The sequence below is a fragment of the Bos indicus genome, chromosome 3 (assembly GCF_029378745.1).
Source record: "Bos indicus isolate NIAB-ARS_2022 breed Sahiwal x Tharparkar chromosome 3, NIAB-ARS_B.indTharparkar_mat_pri_1.0, whole genome shotgun sequence".
NCBI lineage: Eukaryota > Metazoa > Chordata > Mammalia > Artiodactyla > Bovidae > Bos > Bos indicus.
The window spans coordinates 34,807,472-34,825,445 of NC_091762.1; the positions used below are offsets into that span (position 1 = coordinate 34,807,472).

General features: G+C 38.8%; 2 protein-coding genes across 7 annotated transcripts in view; one reads left to right on the plus strand and one right to left on the minus strand.

Moving 5' to 3' along the window:
* Positions 1-15,898, plus strand: part of CLCC1 (chloride channel CLIC like 1) — a 41,923-nt gene extending 26,025 nt beyond the window's left edge. For 2 of the 3 annotated variants that reach the window (XM_070785986.1, XM_019956948.2), the window contains exons 4-11: positions 2,033-2,140; positions 4,161-4,382; positions 4,616-4,756; positions 6,098-6,191; positions 8,261-8,358; positions 8,629-8,775; positions 10,407-10,748; positions 13,645-15,898. In XM_070785986.1, the coding sequence (XP_070642087.1) occupies positions 2,033-2,140; positions 4,161-4,382; positions 4,616-4,756; positions 6,098-6,191; positions 8,261-8,358; positions 8,629-8,775; positions 10,407-10,748; positions 13,645-13,890 (1,398 nt within the window). In that variant the 3' untranslated portion in view covers positions 13,891-15,898. The remainder of the gene's footprint in view (positions 1-2,032; positions 2,141-4,160; positions 4,383-4,615; positions 4,757-6,097; positions 6,192-8,260; positions 8,359-8,628; positions 8,776-10,406; positions 10,749-13,644) is intronic. The other variant, XM_019956950.2, reaches the window with a different exon arrangement.
* Positions 15,899-16,883: 985 nt separating this feature from the next.
* Positions 16,884-17,974, minus strand: part of GPSM2 (G protein signaling modulator 2) — a 53,969-nt gene continuing 52,878 nt past the window's right edge. For all 4 annotated transcript variants that reach the window (XM_019956952.2, XM_019956951.2, XM_070785984.1 and 1 more), the window contains one exon: positions 16,884-17,699. In XM_019956952.2, coding sequence (XP_019812511.2) covers positions 17,472-17,699 — 228 coding nt within the window. In that variant the 3' untranslated portion in view covers positions 16,884-17,471. The remainder of the gene's footprint in view (positions 17,700-17,974) is intronic.

Below are 17,974 nucleotides of genomic sequence, written 5' to 3' on the forward strand. Positions count from 1 at the left end.
CAAATATATAAATAATTTTTTTTCTTTAATTACCCTAGCCTTGGTTTCTCTTTACTCTGGCCTTGAATTTTTAAAAATTGTACTTTTATTTTCCTGTAATAACATTTATCTCACTATGTTGTAATTATTTCTTTACCAGGCTGAACGTTTCTTGGAACAAAGAATAATTTACTCATTCTTGATGCTCTATCACCTGTCACAATGCTGGACTGTAGTAACTCATGACAAGTATAGCAAATGAAGAAATGTCTCTGCTGCTAGCTTATAAGCGTAACAGTTGCTCCTACAAATATAAGGGATTATTATAATCTGGTGTGTGGTAACTCTTATTTCATTTATTCAGTCCTTTTATTTCTGTGGCTGCAGTAGAGTTTGAGAAAGGAAGTAAGTCAAGATTGTTGGTTGGTTGAGTTGTTTGGGTTATGCTGCAAGAACCCACCTCTGTTGGTTTTGAAGCAGGGTGCTGGCGGCAGCGTGGAGGAGGCTGGGATGGGGGATGGCAGAGGTGCAGCAACGCTGAAGGCTCACCCTGAGGCTGTGACGGGGTGAAGAGAAAACTTTTCTGTGGTAGAATAGGCAAGTTGTGGTGGTTGAGGAATAGGGAAGAGCGAGAGTGAATGGGGGAGGGTTCCAGCTTGAGAGGCTGGGAGAGCTTGCTAATTGAGATCCAGATGTATCCCAGTGAGGTCTATAAGCAGCTGCTTGTGGTTCTTACCAAATGTGAATGTTGTCTCATCTGAGTGCTAGCAAAGAAAGGCTTGGATAAAATTTGCTTCAGTCTTAACTGCATTTTGTAGTGTAGTGAGCTAATTTGGCTGCCTGGTAGGAAATGGAGAAATGCCCTTTTACTGAAATTTTTCATTCCATTGTTTGTGACTTTGGGTCTGACATTGTAAAAACATGATTAGTAAAATGAAGTCTTTAGTCTTTGTTTAAAAAATTTTTTTTTACTCTTAAAAAGAAATTTAAAAATGTTAAGGTTTGTAAACCTTGCCTAAAAGCTGAGGAGTGCCCTGTGACTTCTTGAGTGTCATTCTGTCCTGGGTCTGTGTGTGCTGCTCAGTTCTTACGTGTTTATCATCTGAAGCCCATTCCAGTGCTCCACTCAGCTTGTGGTCCACACTCAAGTAATAAGTGGAAGTTGCTTATCGCAGGTTCTAAATGTCTTACGACGTGCACTACCCTCACTCAGAAACTAGCCGCTCTGGTGATTATAGACCTGAGTTCAGAGGAAGTCTGTCCTCATGAGGGATTCTGTGCAGACGGGCTGCCGTGTGTGGACGTCTGGAGAGGCCTTAGTTCAGTTGCTCAGTCGTGTCCAACTCTTTGCGACCCCATAGACTGCAGCACGCCAGGCTTCCCTGTCCATCACCAACTCATTGTTCAAACTCATGTCCTTTGAGTCGATGGTGCCATCCAACCATCTCATCCTCTGTTGTCCACTTCTTCTCCTGCCTTCAATCTTTCCCAGCATCAGGGTCTTTTCCAAGGAGTCAGTTCTTCGCCTCAGGTGGCCAAAGTATTCCTGCCATTTGGTAGGGCATGATTGGTAGTTGGCAGGAAAAATCAGTAAAAGGCCAAAAAGTAATACACACATTCAAGAAAATCTTTGCTGTGTCCTTCATCTTCTAGCTGCATGTTGCCTCTGTTTCTGTTTGGCTGTGCTCTCTTTCTATTTTTTTTCTCCCCTTTTCCTTTTTTCTTTAAATCATTACTTTGGAATTAGGAAGGGGCAGATTGGTCCAAATGTTCTGCTTATCCACATCTCTGCTTCCTTGTTTCATGATATTCAGCTTTACTGCTGAAAGTCAGCAAGAAAACTGCCGGTTGGTGCAGTATGGGACTCCTGGTGCTCTTTTGTTGCCTACTCTTTGCAAAGAGAACCCACAGAAAGCAGGCCAGCTCTACATTTTAATCAAGCTTGATGAACATAACCAGCTCCTTACTTTGACCTTGATGGGGCCACTAGGCTAGAAACTTGACCCTTACCTTAAACTCTGACACTAACTAATGTATTTGTTTTGTGGTGCAGATTGATGAATGTGAAAAGCAAAAGAGAAAAGACTATGAAAGTCAAAGCAATCCGGTTTTTAGAAGATACTTAAATAAGATTTTGATTGAAACCAAAAAGCTTGGACTTGTGAGTATTTGATGTGATACTAATCAGTGTAGTGGATATTTTTGTTGTGTGTTAATCTCACATTGTGTCAGCAGTGATAAAGCATCATTATGCTTCAACAGAGAATACCTGACTTGCCCTTTTACCAAAACCTTAATCATGCAGGATTGAAGGTAGCGGCCTGCTGGTTTGGTGGAAGGCAAGTGAGCAGTGCTGACCCTTCTGCTTTTTCTTATAGTTCATGGGAATTTACTTACTCTGTGCACTGCTGTACCACCTAATTGAGTTGCGGGGAGAGGGAGATTGTTTTAAATTTGCTATTTGAACTTTGCTGATCAGTTGCAAACTTAAACTCATGACTTGGTAAGGAAATTCTATTCCAGTCCTTAGTTCTTTTCTATCATTTCCACACTTTCTTGTTCAAATGATGTAATATCATTACATATTGAGAAAAAGAAAAGTGGGTTTTAAGATTTTTCCCCTAGCTGTTTATTGTGGCAAGGGCTGCTTTATAGAATTACATGTCATGGACATATTGTTCATGATTAATATTAAGATTCCATTTTTTCGAGTCATTGTTTTCCCTTCAGGGAGTTGAAACATCTAGAAAACTTTAAAAAAGGGAAGGTTAAAATGAGCAATAATCCCACATTATTTTGGAGATGTAAAAGCAGATGTAATCATATGTATAACCTTCAGTTAGAGTCTTACAACAAGTGCAAGGTGGAAAAGAGTCTGTTTTATAGACGAGGAAACAAATGGAGCTAGAAAATACTCAAGATGGAGAAGCTTGGAATAGTTTTGGTTTTTTAGAAATATTTAATCAGTGACTACTTTTTTATACTTACTGATGATTTGTGATATTACATGACACTTGGGTTTTTCTCATTTTATACCTACTTTGTAATATAAAAATCAGTATTTACTGTTAGAAAAGATAATTTTCTCTTATGTGAACTGTTTAATGTTTATAGAGATTTTGCTAACCTGTACTCGCACTAATAAAGATAGTTGTGCATGTCATGTATGTTCGTGGAAGCCCAGATTTTGCTGCTTTTTGAGATCCTTTTTGTTTTTCTTATTTTTACACTCTGAATTTTAGGCTGTTTGAAAGCTGTGTCAGCAAATGGAAAGTCATAAACTGAATCATAAAATAATGATAGTTTATCCTCACTGTTTGTGGATTCATATTTTGTAATATTTTGAATACTAAACTTTATTTGTAACCTCAGAATCAGTACTCCTGCTTTTGTGTCACCCTTAGACATGCTCAGAGTGGCAAAACATTTGAGTTGCCTGATGAGCCCACTTTCAGTTGAGGTGAAACAAGGTCATTTTCAGCTCTCGTGTTATTTTGTGATCTCTTTATCTTTTCAGGCTATTTTCTAATTTTTAAACTTTTGCTGTTTAAAAATCTCCCAAGTGTTTTGCTGTCTAGTGATCCTAAGCACAGGGAGGCTGAGCTGTGCCTTAGAGAGAAATACCCTTGTTAGATAAGTTCAGTTCAATCACGAGTCATAGTGCTATTGGCTATGAGCTTAGTGTTAATGGATCCACAGTATGTATTAGGTGTCTTTAAACAGTAACATAAAATGTTATGAATTGATTGGTTGATGAAAATATGGGTGCAGGAAACTAAGCCCATATTTCCTTTAGGAACCATGGTTCAGTATTTGCTAACTGGTCCAAGGTGACTTTATAGAATGTAAGTACTACAGATAGAAGGAATCAACAATAATTTAGTAAAATGTACTGTATGTTACTTGCATAGAGTTTTATAATCTTGAAATGTTTTATAATTTTAAAAACATGTTTTAAATTTGGAAATTTTGTACTTTTGAAATGTTTTTCATGTTTATTATCTTTGGTTTTCATGTTGGCCTGTGAGACAGACAGGTAGATATTATTATTCGTATTTTATACCTGGGAAATATCATGAACTAATTATTTAGTTCCAAGTTGGTTTTATCTTAATGTTTCATTGAGTAATGATAAAATTCTCCTTTTCTGTTTTTTTTTTTTTTTGGCAAATTTAATTCAGCCTGATGAAAACAAAGATGACATGCATTATGATGCCGAGATTATCCTTAAAAGACAAACCTTGTTAGAAATACAAAAGTTTCTCAGTGGAGAGGATTGGAAGCCAGGTGCCTTGGATGATGCACTAAGTGATATTTTAATTAATTTTAAGTTTCATGATTTTGAAACATGGAAGTGGCGATTTGAAGAATTTTTTGGAGTGGATCCGTATAATGTGTTCATGGTAAGATGGGATGAGGGGCACCTGATTAACAGTTTACTTTTTAAAATACTTTAAAAACTTCACCGTAATTATATTGAGAACTCACGCTAAGTCACTGATACTGGCTTGATGAACATGCAGCACAGTGGTACAAATGATTTTGTGTATTCAAGTCCAGTTCTTTTTCTTTGCTCTCAGTCAGCTCTTTTGATGGGGAGGATGGCTTGGCAGTGACTCTGTGTTTCTGTTTCCAGGTGCTTCTGTGTCTGCTCTGCATCGTGGCGTTAGTAGCTACTGAGCTCTGGACCTATGTTCGTTGGTACACCCAGTTGAAACGTGTTTTTTTCATCAGTTTTCTCATCAGTTTGGGATGGAATTGGATGTATTTATATAAGGTAATATATAAGTAGAAGTTTCTAAAACTCTAAAGTGTTATTTCATAATAGGAGACTAAGCTATTTAGAGCTAGTGTAACCTCGGGTGAGGGTGTGAGGCAGTGATTGGAGTGTTGGTGAGGAAATTGGCAGCTGCTCAGATGTCCCTGGTTTTTTGGGTCCTTGACCAAGTTAGTGGAAGGAAATGTGCAGTCCTGATTTTCATCCTGCTTATGTGTGGCATCTGGACAGCTAAATTAGAATAGAGTTATGTAGAGAAGTAAAAAATTCTCATGTTGGTAACTTGGGGTATGTCTTTTTTATTCTTTGCTAGAAATGATGCCAAAATGCTATTTTCTAAAGTTAGATTATTTTATGACTATAAGAATGGTGTATTTATAGCAGAGAATATAGAAAGGATAGAAAAATACAGAGAAATTTAATTTTTTAAAAATTGTCTAGGGAATTTCCTGGTGGTCCAATGATTAGGAGTCGGTGTTCTCACTGCCAGGTATCCAGTTTGGGGAACTAAGAATCCTGCAAGTTGTATAGAGTGGCCCCCCCAAAAAAGTCTATAATTTTACCACCTAAAGATAACCACTGTTGATGTTGTGAGGTATTTATAAACTTTCCCAAATTTTTATTCTTTAAAAATCAGGACCACATTATATATTAACATTTGAACGAAGCATTATTTTTCGTGACAAATTGACATATTGTTCCTGTCAAACTAGCATAATCATTGAAGAAAAATTTTAGACCTTTTAATGAGTCAAGTGGCCAGCTATTATCAGTGAATTCATCTGATTAAATCTTTGTGATATTTCTTTAACCTTTCTCTCTAAGTTCTGTAGCTTCTAGAACCAATTATTTACAAATTAGAGGAAGGAAGAAAGTTTGGTTGAAAATTATCTGTGATTTCCCCCAAGGCTTTGATTTATAAAAGACATTTTGGCCATTTGTGCTGAAAATCATTCAAAGCAAAACACCATTTTGTCATGAATTGTTTGGGAGAGTGAGTAGGCACTTAATATGTATAGTTATGTTTTGGGGCATGACGTGAGCTATATTTGAACTAATTTTTAAAACAATCTTCTCAGTAAAAAGGTTTTCTAGAATTCCTCCTCATAATTATTTTAAAAGAAGGCAATTGTAGTTAGTTCTTTACCAATTGAATGTGTTTTGCCGTGAGTTGAAAAGAGCCACTCTTTTAAAATAATATGTATTTTTTTCTGTGAAAAATTTTTAAATAATCTGGTTTGGAAGAATGGTGAAGACACGCTTTGAAGTGTGGTTTTTAGGGTGAGTAGGCATAATCTTTACTGTTGGTAGCCTCTCATGGTTCCCTTTGGTGTTGGTCAGCTCGCTTTTGCCCAGCATCAGGCTGAAGTTGCCAAGATGGAGCCACTTAACAATGTATGTGCTGAGAAGATGAACTGGAGTGGAAGTCTCTGGGGTAAGATATTGGTTCTCTTGGCTTTATTTTGAGTAGAGTTTCTGAGAATGAGGAAACATTTTAATAATTACAAACAAATGATAAAATGCCAGAAGGAGGCTTTCCATGACTGAATCGTTAGTATCAGAACCGGCAGGAAGAGTTGTAGGCTTCAGTGACTTCTATGTTTATATGTCACAGGAAAGGGATAGAAAGTATGTATGTGTCAGCTCTGATATTATCTGTCTGCCTGAATTGGACTCACTTGTGTTTGTCTAGTTCTTAGCACAGTGTCTAGCACGTCCTGGGTCCTCAGCAGAAGTTTATTAGAGTATTTTCCATCTTTGATTTCATCTCTGTATTGACTTGTGAAATCTTACGTTGTAGCTTCGCTGTATGTTTTTTTTTCATTAAAGGGGAAATTATTTTACTTTTCTTTTCCTTCACATTTTATAAACATTCTCACTAATGTTGACTGCCTTTAGTTATATGTACCTAACAATGGGAGTGGTTTAATGATCAAATACTGTTTGTAAATAAAAGTCCAAACAATGACTGACTCAGAATAGAATTTCGGCAGCAAATCAAGGTGTCCAAAAAATTAATTTTCTTAAAAAGATATGGGAGCTAAACCAGCCCAGCCTTACTTCCCAGCCTCAGGGAATAACTGAATGCCTCCTGTAGCTCATACTAGTACATAAAATATTATTCAGTTCAGTTCAGTCACTCAGTCATGTCCGACTCTTTGCGACCCTATGGACTGCAGCATGCCAGACTTCTCTATCACCAGCTCCCAGAGTTTCCCCAAACTCATGTCCATCAACTCGGTGATGCCATCCAACCGTCTCATCCTCTGTCGTCCCCTTCTCCTCCTGCCCTCAATCTTTCCCACCATCAGGGTCTTTTCAAAAGAGTCAGCTCTTCGCATGAGGTGGCCAAAGTATTGGGAGTTTCAGCTTCAACATAGTCCTTCCAATGAACACCCAGGACTGATCTCCTTTAGGATGGACTGGTTGGATCTCCTTGCAGTCCAAGGGACTCTCAAGAGTCTTCTCCAACACCACAGTTCAAAAGCATCAGTTCTTCAGCGCTCAGCTTTCTTTATAGTCCGACTCTTACATCCATACACGACCACTGGAAAAACCATAGCCTTGACTAGACGGACCTTTGTTGGCAAAGTAATGTCTCTGCTTTTTAATATGCTGTCTAGATTGGTCGTAACTTTTCTTCCAAGGAGCAAGCGTCTTTCAATTTTATGGCTGCAGTCACCATCTGCAGTGATTTTGGAGCCCAGAAAAATAAAGTCAGCCAATGTTTCCACTGTTTCCCCATCTATTTCCCATGAAGTGATGGGACCGGATGCCATGATCTTAGTTTTCTGAATGTTGAGCTTTAAGCCAACTTTGTCACTCTCCTCTTTCACTTTCATCAAGAGGCTTTTTAGTTCCTCTTCACTTTCTGCCATAAGGGTGGTGTCATCTGCATATCTGAGGTTATTGATATTTCTCCCAGCAATCTCTTTCATAATTTTCCACAGTTAAAGTATTATACATGAGTCTGATTTAGAAGAAGAGAACTAATGTTCTACTTTGTTTTATAAGTAAAGAATTGACTTTTTAAATTTAATTTTATTGAGATAGTTGTAGATTCACAGGCAGTTGTAAGAATACAGAGAGATCCTACAGACTCTTTACCCATTTCCCCCACTGGTAACATCTTGCATGATTACACTAGTGCAGTATCACAGCCAGGATATCGACTTTGATACAAGCCACCTATCCTACTCAGATTTTTCCAGTTTTTTCTTGGATTCTTTGGTGTGTGTAAAGGACTGTTTTTAATTATTTACCATTTAGAAATCTTCATAAAATATTTTCTCTGTATAAGACTTGTATAATTTGAATGGATTTTTAAAATAAACATTTTGGACATGAGATGACATTTTAGAAAATCACTATTAGTAGGAGTCTATTTGTAAACATAGTTTAAAATTAATTGGGGGTTGTGGGGGGAAGGAGAGTTAAAACTAAAATATTATTTGGGAATGAAATGCAACTTAAAAAAAAAGACTGTTTTTTGTCTTCTAACAGAATGGCTTAGAAGTTCATGGACCTATAAGGATGACCCATGCCAGAAATACTACGAGCTCTTACTAGTCAACCCTATTTGGCTGGTCCCCCCAACAAAGGTTAGAATATATTTTGTGAAAATTACTTACACAAAGTGAGTAAAAAGTCTCTGTGTTTATTAAAAATTGTTTTTTTTAACTGTCACTTTGCTAATAATAAACCTTTGTTCTAGGAAAAATACTTCCATTACTGTCGTTTCCACATTAAAAGTATATGATAACATTTGTGGAATTCCGTAATTTCAGCCTCAGCACAGTTGATTTTGACTTACTCTATGCACCTCGATCCTTTGAGGGAAAAAATTAAGTTGCTTTTACCTTTCATTGTAGGCACTGGCAGTTACATTCACCAACTTTGTCACGGAGCCATTGAAGCATGTTGGGAAAGGAGCTGGTGAATTTATTAAAGCACTCATGAAGGAGATCCCAGTGTTACTGCACATTCCAGTGCTGATAATTATGGCATTAGCTGTCCTGGTTAGTACATAGCACTGTTAACAATTAATAGGATTTATAGAAAAAGGCAATTCTAGGATTATTAGGGTTTTTTTTAGTGTTGTAAATTGGGCTAAATCATGCTTAATGGCATGGAAAGATGATTTTTAAGTGATAAACGTTTGTTTATATTTGTCCATTCCTCTTAGTAAGAAAATGGTTCTCAAGTTTAATTGTAGATGTCAAAGTGGTGATTTAGAATAATACCCTCTTTTAACATTTGTTTTTTAAACTTTGTGAATCAATATGCGTGGTATCAGTTGCTTATGTCCTCGTTGAGAAAAGGGGCATTATTTCAGTGTGAGCTTTTTTGCCACACTGAGAACTGGAGAACATTGGTTTTAGCATAGAATCAGAGAGGGATGTAGAAAGAGGTGCATGTACTGAGAAATAATTTAGGGGATCCGGGAACAGAGATTTATTAAGGAATCTTACAGTGTTACTTGTCATTCATCCATGGTCTCTTCAGCTCTTTTTTGGGTTGATTTTCAGCCCTTACCCTAATAAAGTAGTTGTCCCATAAAACAAAATGTAAAGAACTCAGATGTGCCATGGGAAATTATTAAAGAGTTCTCTTCCCTTAAGGATGTAAAATTTACTATGTTCTGTTTACTTAAAATTGATACTCTTTTGGTATTGCTGTTTGGCTTGTGACTAGGATTCATTGGTTCAGGGATCTGTTTTTGTTAGGTGACATTCGTGCAGTAGTAATTTAGTCTCTGAGACTGAAGTTAATAGCAAAACCCTATTATTGCTTGTTGCTTCATCTGCTGCCTTTTGCTGCTCCATCTTTAAAGAGTCATGTCTCTACTACAGTGGTTTTCAAATTTTTCTTCTCAGGACCCTTCTGTAGTCTTAAAAACTGAACACCACAAAAGCACTTGTTTGTGGGAGGTTTATTTATTGATATTTATCAGAAATTTAAAAAATACAGGTATCCACAAGCCCACAGTGCATGGGCCATCAGAGCGAGGGGGTCATTCTAGCTCCGCAAGACTCCACTGTACGTTTCACAAGGGCAGAGTGAAGAAGACTTACGTCTTTGTATTATGAGAAGTTGAGACCTCACAGATTTGTGGAAGTCTCTGGGACCCCTAGTGGGTCCCTGGGCACACTTTGAGAACTACTGCCTAGTTTTTCCTTGGAGTGTGACTCAAAACTTTTTGAATTTTAGCTGTGGCTAAAGCAAGTTTATAAAATAAATAAACCTACTGGAGAATATTTGTATAATGGTATGCAACTTTAATTTTCAGCATCTACCTTATATGATGGATGTGAATATAGACAGCATATGAGCAATGATCAGACAATTAGTACCTTTTAAATTTCTAGGCTTTAGCCTAACTGCCATTATATAATTCAATAAAAATGTGTCCAGCTGATTGAAATGTCTACTTAATACTTAACGATTTCTCAAGTTTTGTTATGGGCTCTTCTGGTTCTATATTAATCTAGAGAAGCGATCTTTAATGAAAACCCTGTGAAACTAACATGTTTATGTCTATAACACAAGTTAAATTACATACTTTTGTTGGCATCAAGGAAATCACCTCAAAATTTCATTGTCAGTCAGTCATTAAGTACTCAGGAATATGTATTTCTTTTCCTTCTAGAGTTTCTGCTATGGTGCTGGCAAATCAGTCAATATGCTGAGACATGTGGGTGGTCCTGAAGGAGAAGCACCCCAGGCGCTTCAGGCAGGTGAAAGAAGACGGCAGCAGAAAATCGATTATAGACCCCATGGTGGAGCAGGTGATGCAGATTTCTATTATAGGGGCCAAATTAGCCCCATTGAGCAAGGCCCTAATGACAACACATATGAGGGTAGAAGAGATGTTTTGAGAGAGAGAGATGTTGGCTTGAGATTTCAGACTGGCAACAAGAGCCCTGAAGTGCTTCGGCCATTTGATTTACAAGAAGCAGAGGCGAGAGAGCATCCCAAGGTCGTACCTGGTGTAAGTCAGCAACTTTTTATTTTGCTGTCTCTTATTAATAGGCTTAAGTGCTTCCTATTAAGCTTTCAGTTAAGTGTTCTACTCTTACCTTTCATGGTTAATTATATCACCAGTGATATAATTATTCACTCTGTTTCCCTCATTCTGGTCAAGTTAGTCCAGCCTCAGAAGAAGTGAGATTTAATTTTTATGTTAAATACTAGTTAGCAGTAATTTGTTAGAACAGATAGCAATTCGTTTTATAGGAAGCCAACAAGTGACCATGACTGAAGTTTCTACCTTTGAAGAGATCAGAGAGAACTACCCCCTGAGGCTGGAGCCTTAGGGAGCTGGCCCACAGGAGAGCCCTGAAACCTTAGCTAGATGGGAGAGTGAGCTGGGGAAGGATCAAAAACCTTGCTTTTCCAAATCTTTTGGCTGGCTAGACTAACTTTTTTTATCTGGGGAATGGTCAGGCCTCTTTTCCACCATTATTGGCCATTTAAATAAAGGGACATTTCCATTTCTGTTTGAAAGAAGAATTTGTATTGTCATTTGCAAGGTTTACATTGCAGATGTAAACCTTTGGGAAACCGTGACGAACACAGTAGAATCTAGGAACTTGTAGAATCCTTCCCATGGAGTTCCTGAGAAGGATAAAACATCTGCGTCGGTCTAGAAAATTAAGATGTTCCTTTCACATGAAACCGTTAGTCACTCAGTCGTGTCCAACTCTTTGCGACTCCATGGGCTGTAGCCCACCAGGCTTCTCTGTCCATGGAATTCTCTAGGAAAGAATACTGGAGTGGATTGCCATTCCCTTCTTCAGGGTATCTTCCCAACCCAGAGAGACCCAGAGATCGAACCCAAGTCTCTTGCATTGCAGGCAAATTCTTTACCATCTGAGCCACTGGTTATCTGTTACTTAATCTCAGAAATACTCCAGTTCCCAGCTCACTTGAAGGGAAAGCCAAAGATATCAAAATGGCCTAGGGCCTCCCACTGCTCTCCCCTCCCATGCTCCCTCCAGGCTCATTCTGCTTCAGTCACAAGGGCCTCCTGTCTGCTCCTTGAGCTCAGCCTTTGTACTTGCTATTCATTGTCTAGAATGCTGTTCCCATATATTCATAAGGTTCATTTCCTCAAGCCTTTACTCATATCTTTTCAGACCACGCTAATTTAAACAGCAATTCAGCCTTCCCACCCCCAGCATGATACTTTATTGCCCAGTAGTGAAGAGGAACTAAAAAGCCTCTTGATGAAAGTGAAAGTGGAGAGTGAAAAAGTTGGCTTAAAGCTCAAATTCAGAAAACGAAGATCATGGCATCCGGTCCCATCACTTCATGCGAAATAGATGGGGAAACAGTGTCAGACTTCATTTTTCTGGGCTCCAAAATCACTGCAGATGGTGACTGCAGCCATGAAATTAAAAGACACTTACTCCTCGGAAGGAAAGTTATGACCAACCTAGATAGCATATTCAAAAGCAGAGACATTACTTTGCCAACAAAGGTCTGTCTAGTCAAGGCTATGGTTTTTCCTGTGGTCATGTATGGATGTGAGAGTTGGACTGTGAAGAAGGCTGAGCGCTGAAGAATTGATGCTTTTGAACTGTGGTGTTGGAGAAGACTCTTGAGAGTCCCTTGGACTGCAAGGAGATCCAACGAGTCCATTCTGAAGGAAATCAGCCCTGGGATTTCTTTGGAAGGAATGATGCTAAAGCTGAAACTCCAGTACTTTGGCCACCTCATGCGAAGAGTTGACTCATTGGAAAAGACTCTGACGCTGGGAGGGATTGGGGGCAGGAGAAGGGGACGACAGAGGATGAGATGGCTGGATGGCATCACTGACTCTATGGACATTAGTCTGGGTGAACTCTGGGAGTTGGTGATGGACAGGGAGGCCTGGCGTGCTGCGATTCATGGGGTTGCAAAGAGTCGGACACGACTGAGCGACTGAACTGAACTGAAGTTCAGGGAAGGGGGCAGGAGTTTTCTTGCTGTCTTTTGTATCCCTAGGACCTATAACTTAAGGTATGCTCAGTGAACATTTGTCAAATGAATTATTCTCCCCAGGCAAGAGGAATTACAGTACTGGTCACCAGTCTTCCTGACCCTTCCTAAGCTGGGTCACTAGACCACCTAGCATATCCTGAGTGTCCCACTCTTCCATAGAGAGTTCTTTTTTTAATGTTTATTTTTAATTGGAGGATAATTACTTTACAAAGTTGTTGGTTTCTGCTGTAAAACAAGGTAAATCTCATAAGAATATATATATCCCCTCCCTCTTGAACCTCCCCACCATCCTATCCCTGTGGGTCATCACAGAGCACCAGGCTGAGCTCCCTGTGTGAGGCAGCAGCTTCCCACTGTGTTTTACATGTGGTAGTGTCTGTTTCCGGAGAAGGCAATGGCACCCCACTCCAGTACTCTTGCCTGGAAAATCCCATGGATGAAGGAGCCTGGAAGGCTGCAGTCCATGGGGTCGCTGAGGGTTGGACATGACTGAGCAACTTCACTTTCACTTTTCACTTTCATGCATTGGAGAAGGAAATGGCAACCCACTCCAGTGTTCTTGCCTGGAGAATCCCAGGGATGAGGCATCCCGGTGGGCTGGATGTCTATGGGGTCACACAGAGTCGGACATGACTGAAGTGACTCAGCAGTGTCTGTTTCAGTGCTACTCTCACAATTCGTCCCTCCTTCCCCCATTGTGTCCCCAAGTCTGTCTTCTATGTCCATAGACAGTCCTGTAAAGCTTAACATTTATCTAATTACAGTCCAGCACCGGGACAAGGACTTGAAAGAATTCAATGTTTGCTATAACAGATTTGTGGGAACTTGTTGAACACGTATATTACAAACCTTCATGTTATGTTAATTGAACAATTACAACACTGTAATTCTCTTCTTTGTAGCTTAAATCACCTAATTTGGAATCGAAGCCCAGAGAGATGGGTGAAATCCCAGGAGAAAGCACTCCGACAGAAAGCAGTACCGAAAGCAGCCAGCCAGCGAAGCCCGTCTCTGGCCAGAAGGTGTCAGAGGGTGTAGAAGGTTGCCCTGCAGTGGAGAAGGCCCAGCTTAGGACTGATGCCGCAGGTGGCCCAGAGGAAGGCAGCACGTGCAGCCCAGCAAGCACCGCAGTGGAAGTGTGCGGCTAGAGGAGCACAGACACGGGCCACGGTTCTGAGGTCGTCTTCAAGTTCTGTAAAGTAATCTCTTCACAGCTGTTTCTTCTGCACATATTCTGATATTTACTACATAGATGCCAACTTTAAACATCAGTATTTTTACTGACAATCAGAATTAACAAGTGTGCATGTATCTCTGTCCAAATTCATTTCTTTGATATTAAGATGCATCCCATAAAGTTTTTGAAGTGTTAATTTTGGAACAGGATCTCATAGATGAACATATGGCAGGTATTAATGATTTTGAATCGTGAAAAAGACCGTGTGAGGTAGGGGACATTGAAAAAGAAGTTGTTTACAGGCATGTATAGGAACCAACTCACCAAAGTGTGCTTTGCCTTTTGGAAGTCCTGTGATACCTACTTTAGTTAATAGAATTATTTCTTAGTTGTGCATCGGACCCAGAATGTTTCTAAAAATGGTAGCTACTCAAAATCAACATTGAAGGAAAGTCACTGTAGTCAAGTTTACCCTTGAGGTTTGCCCCTGAAGCCATGCGCTGCAGCATTTTAGAGCAGCCATGGAGTCTGCATCACCAGTGTCAGTCTGACCCCCTGTAGGCGGCCCACCAACCAACCTCATTGCTCAGCTCTTACAGCTGTTACTGGGCCTGCTTCTTTATCACCCTTTTACTTTATCCTTAGCTAAGACAGAACTGAAGACTGTCAGGGGAATTTAGATTACATAGCTTGTTAAATTGATAATCTCAATTTTACATACTTTGAGAATGGCTTTATTTCCCCAGCAAATAAGTACACAGGCTTTATAAGGCCTGTGTGCCTTGCTACTTAGAATCCCAGATTTGAGGTTATTAGATATTACTGTATCTTACAGTATAGTAAACCATATTGTCCAAGCCATATGAAGATCTAAATTTTAGAGATCTATACAAAGAGAAGGATAAATACCATGATAAAAGACGAGTGGGTTTTTAACCCTAGACAGGTGATATAATCCACACTTCAGTTATTCTGATTTTCAAACTGTTCTTCATTTTAAACTTAAAAAAAAAAAAGCAATTTATAAATTTTGCACGAAATCTAGCTAGGAAGCCACAATTATATGCATTTGGGTATTCTTTTAACCTTCACACTACAAGTTCCAGTCAGCTGCTTACTAAAAATGATACGAGTCGTTTTAAAATTTTCATGCAGGCATTTCTTTTAGAAAAGATTGAAAGCATTTGCTTTTCTATGTTTTTTTTACATGAAATGCAGAATACCCCTTCTTGGATCCCAGAAGCATCACTTAGATGCCTATAACAAATTTAATTTTGTGTTAATATTATTTTCTAGCTTAATACTGCAAAACATCATTAGTATTTCATCAGAAAGGTAATTTTTTCCAATAAATGCAAAATGATTTATATAAAACTTTACAACACAGGCATGTAAGGATGTCTGCATTTTGGGATAGACTTGTGAACATCGATGCATATAAAGTAGTCCTCTGGGGGCCAGGTCTGTTTACTCTGCTGGTGAATGTGCTCCCAAGGTGCTATTTATCCTCTGAGCGGTGAAATGGATCCTCAGTTGATAGACTGTAACTGTGAGAGTAGAGTTAATGTTATTTTGCACTTCTGACTGCTGCTTATCAGTCCAAAAATGAATCTTTACAAGAAAATTTAAGTAAAAGTTCACCTTTGTATTCTTTCATTACAGACAACCATTTGGGGATGAACTCTACTTTGACAGCTAGCAAGGCAACAAGGTACTGCTGTTGGAAGATAACAGCAGAGTTCAGGGAAGACTTATTAAAGCAAATTGAATATTCAAGGTCAGTTTGTAACTAAAAGAAATAGGCTTGTTTATTGTTTAGCCAACATTTATCATTAAAGTCAAGGATTATAGTAACAAGCTTTTAGGAATAGCAGACTGAGGCAGACAGCTTTTTTAAAGCAATTTTTAAGTGGAATGGCTAACACTGAATGTTTATGGGGTCTAAGACCTACACAAAATAAACACTTATTTTTACATTATTGTGTTTTGGTATGCTGTCTTTGCTCAATAAATGTGCTTGTAAGAAAAAGCCCCACAAAATTTAAGTGCAGGTTTTAGTTTTAAACAGGTGCTAATCCAGGACATTATACCCTATATATAATAAATAAAACATAATATAATAAACCTTGGCCATTTGGAGAACTGGTTCTCATTGCCTATCAGAATCACCTGAAAGAGTTTTAGAATGAACAGAGGCCTAGCTCCCATCGCAGCTGTGCAGAATCAGAAGCAACCAGAAGCGAAGGAGTTGCCAGCTTGCTCCAGGTGTGGGCATCTGTATTCCGCAATTCAGTCTTAGTCCAGTCCCAGCTCAGTCCCATCCTGGTTGACTTGCTTTTGCTAAACTTACGTCACATTATGTCCCCTTGTAAAACACCTTCAGTTTCTGGAAGGAGGAGGAAGAGGCTTAATGACAACTGGGGGCTTAACCTACATCTTTCATACTTAATTTTTGTGGCCTAGGTTTTTGACATAGTCACATAAGGGTTTGGAGAAGGCAATGGCAAGCCAATCCAGTACTCTTCCCTGGAAAATCCCATGGATGGAGGAGCCTGGTAGGCTGCAGTCCATGGGGTTGCGAAGAGTTGGACACGACTGAGCGATTTCACTTTCACTTTTCACTTTCATGCATTGGAGAAGGAAATGGCAATCCACTCCAGTGTTCTTGCCTGGAGAATCCCAGGGACGGGGGAGCCTGGTGGGCTGCCGTCTCTGGGGTCGCACAGAGTCGGACACAACTGAAGCGACTTAGCAGCAGCAGCAGCATAAGGGTTTTGGGGTTTTTTTGGACATTGGGTCCTAAAAAACTTTACAATAGTATTGTGCAACAGAACATACAATTTTAAACCATTACACACACACAAACACCACCCCCCCACACACAAATGTACATATATACATACCTGTACTTATATGTATATGTATGCACATAAATTATTTTTAAAATTACACAAAGAGGCCAAACCACACTAAAACAAGTTTATTCTTAAATTCTTTTATGATGGCTTTGGCCTAAAAATATATTGAAAATAGAGATTTTCTTAGTGGGAAAAAAAATGTAGATTCTTTAACAGACTATATAATTTTTTACACATTGGTCAAGTATATTATTTTTATGAAACAGCGTAATTTCTCACTACATCCATGGTTAGGTATAAAAAATTGCCATTATCAATTAAGAGTAAAAAAATTACCCCAACAAGAGGATTAAATCCTACTCTAGATTCATTTTAACTTCCTGCTTTACAAATACTAGGTAAAGGAGTCTGACAAGTTGCCAAAGAACATAATCCCAAGCAGTAATCACAAAAGTTGATGAAGCACCTTTCAAGACACTTCCACTCAGAAACGAGTGAGTGTCCAGAGGAGTGTGAACACTATACTATTGAAGGTTAAATATTTACATCATGCTAAAAACGTTTTAAGCTGTAGTATAGTGCTATACTTTCTCCTTTTGGGGAAAAAAGTAGTAGATTGAATTTCCCTGCAGTGTTCTGAAAGGAAATAAGGTCATTAAAAAAAAAAAAATTCAACAGTATACTAGTGGTTTGCTTATTTTTTCCCAGAATTTTTAAGTTCCAACAAAGCATTACTCTGCAAAAGGTCCTTGAGGCCAAATTCAGTGTCTCTGTTTTGATCTCTCTGTAAAAGAGCTCTCTGTTCATCCATTCTTTTTGCTTGAGACCGTAAAATGAGGCTAAGAAAGTCCTCATCTGGTACTGTTGGGCCCTTTGTGGCAGCAGGTGGTGGAGCGCATCTCTGATCATCTAATCTGGACCCCTAGAAATTCACAAGAGATTAAAAGACAAATAAGGTGAGCACCAAGGTATGTTGTGTCTACCATTCACAATAAGAAGTGTAGCTTTAAATGTTTACTGCCTTTTAGAACTGCTTAGAAATTTACTCAGTCTTTGGATCTGAAAACTAGTAAGATTGTTTCTTTGAAATGACTTACATAATCAGAATATGCCAGTTATGTTATAGTACACAGAAGTATAGCCATAGCTTCATGGCTTTGGTAAGAGTAGTTAAGACACAAGGTCACCTGTGTCCAC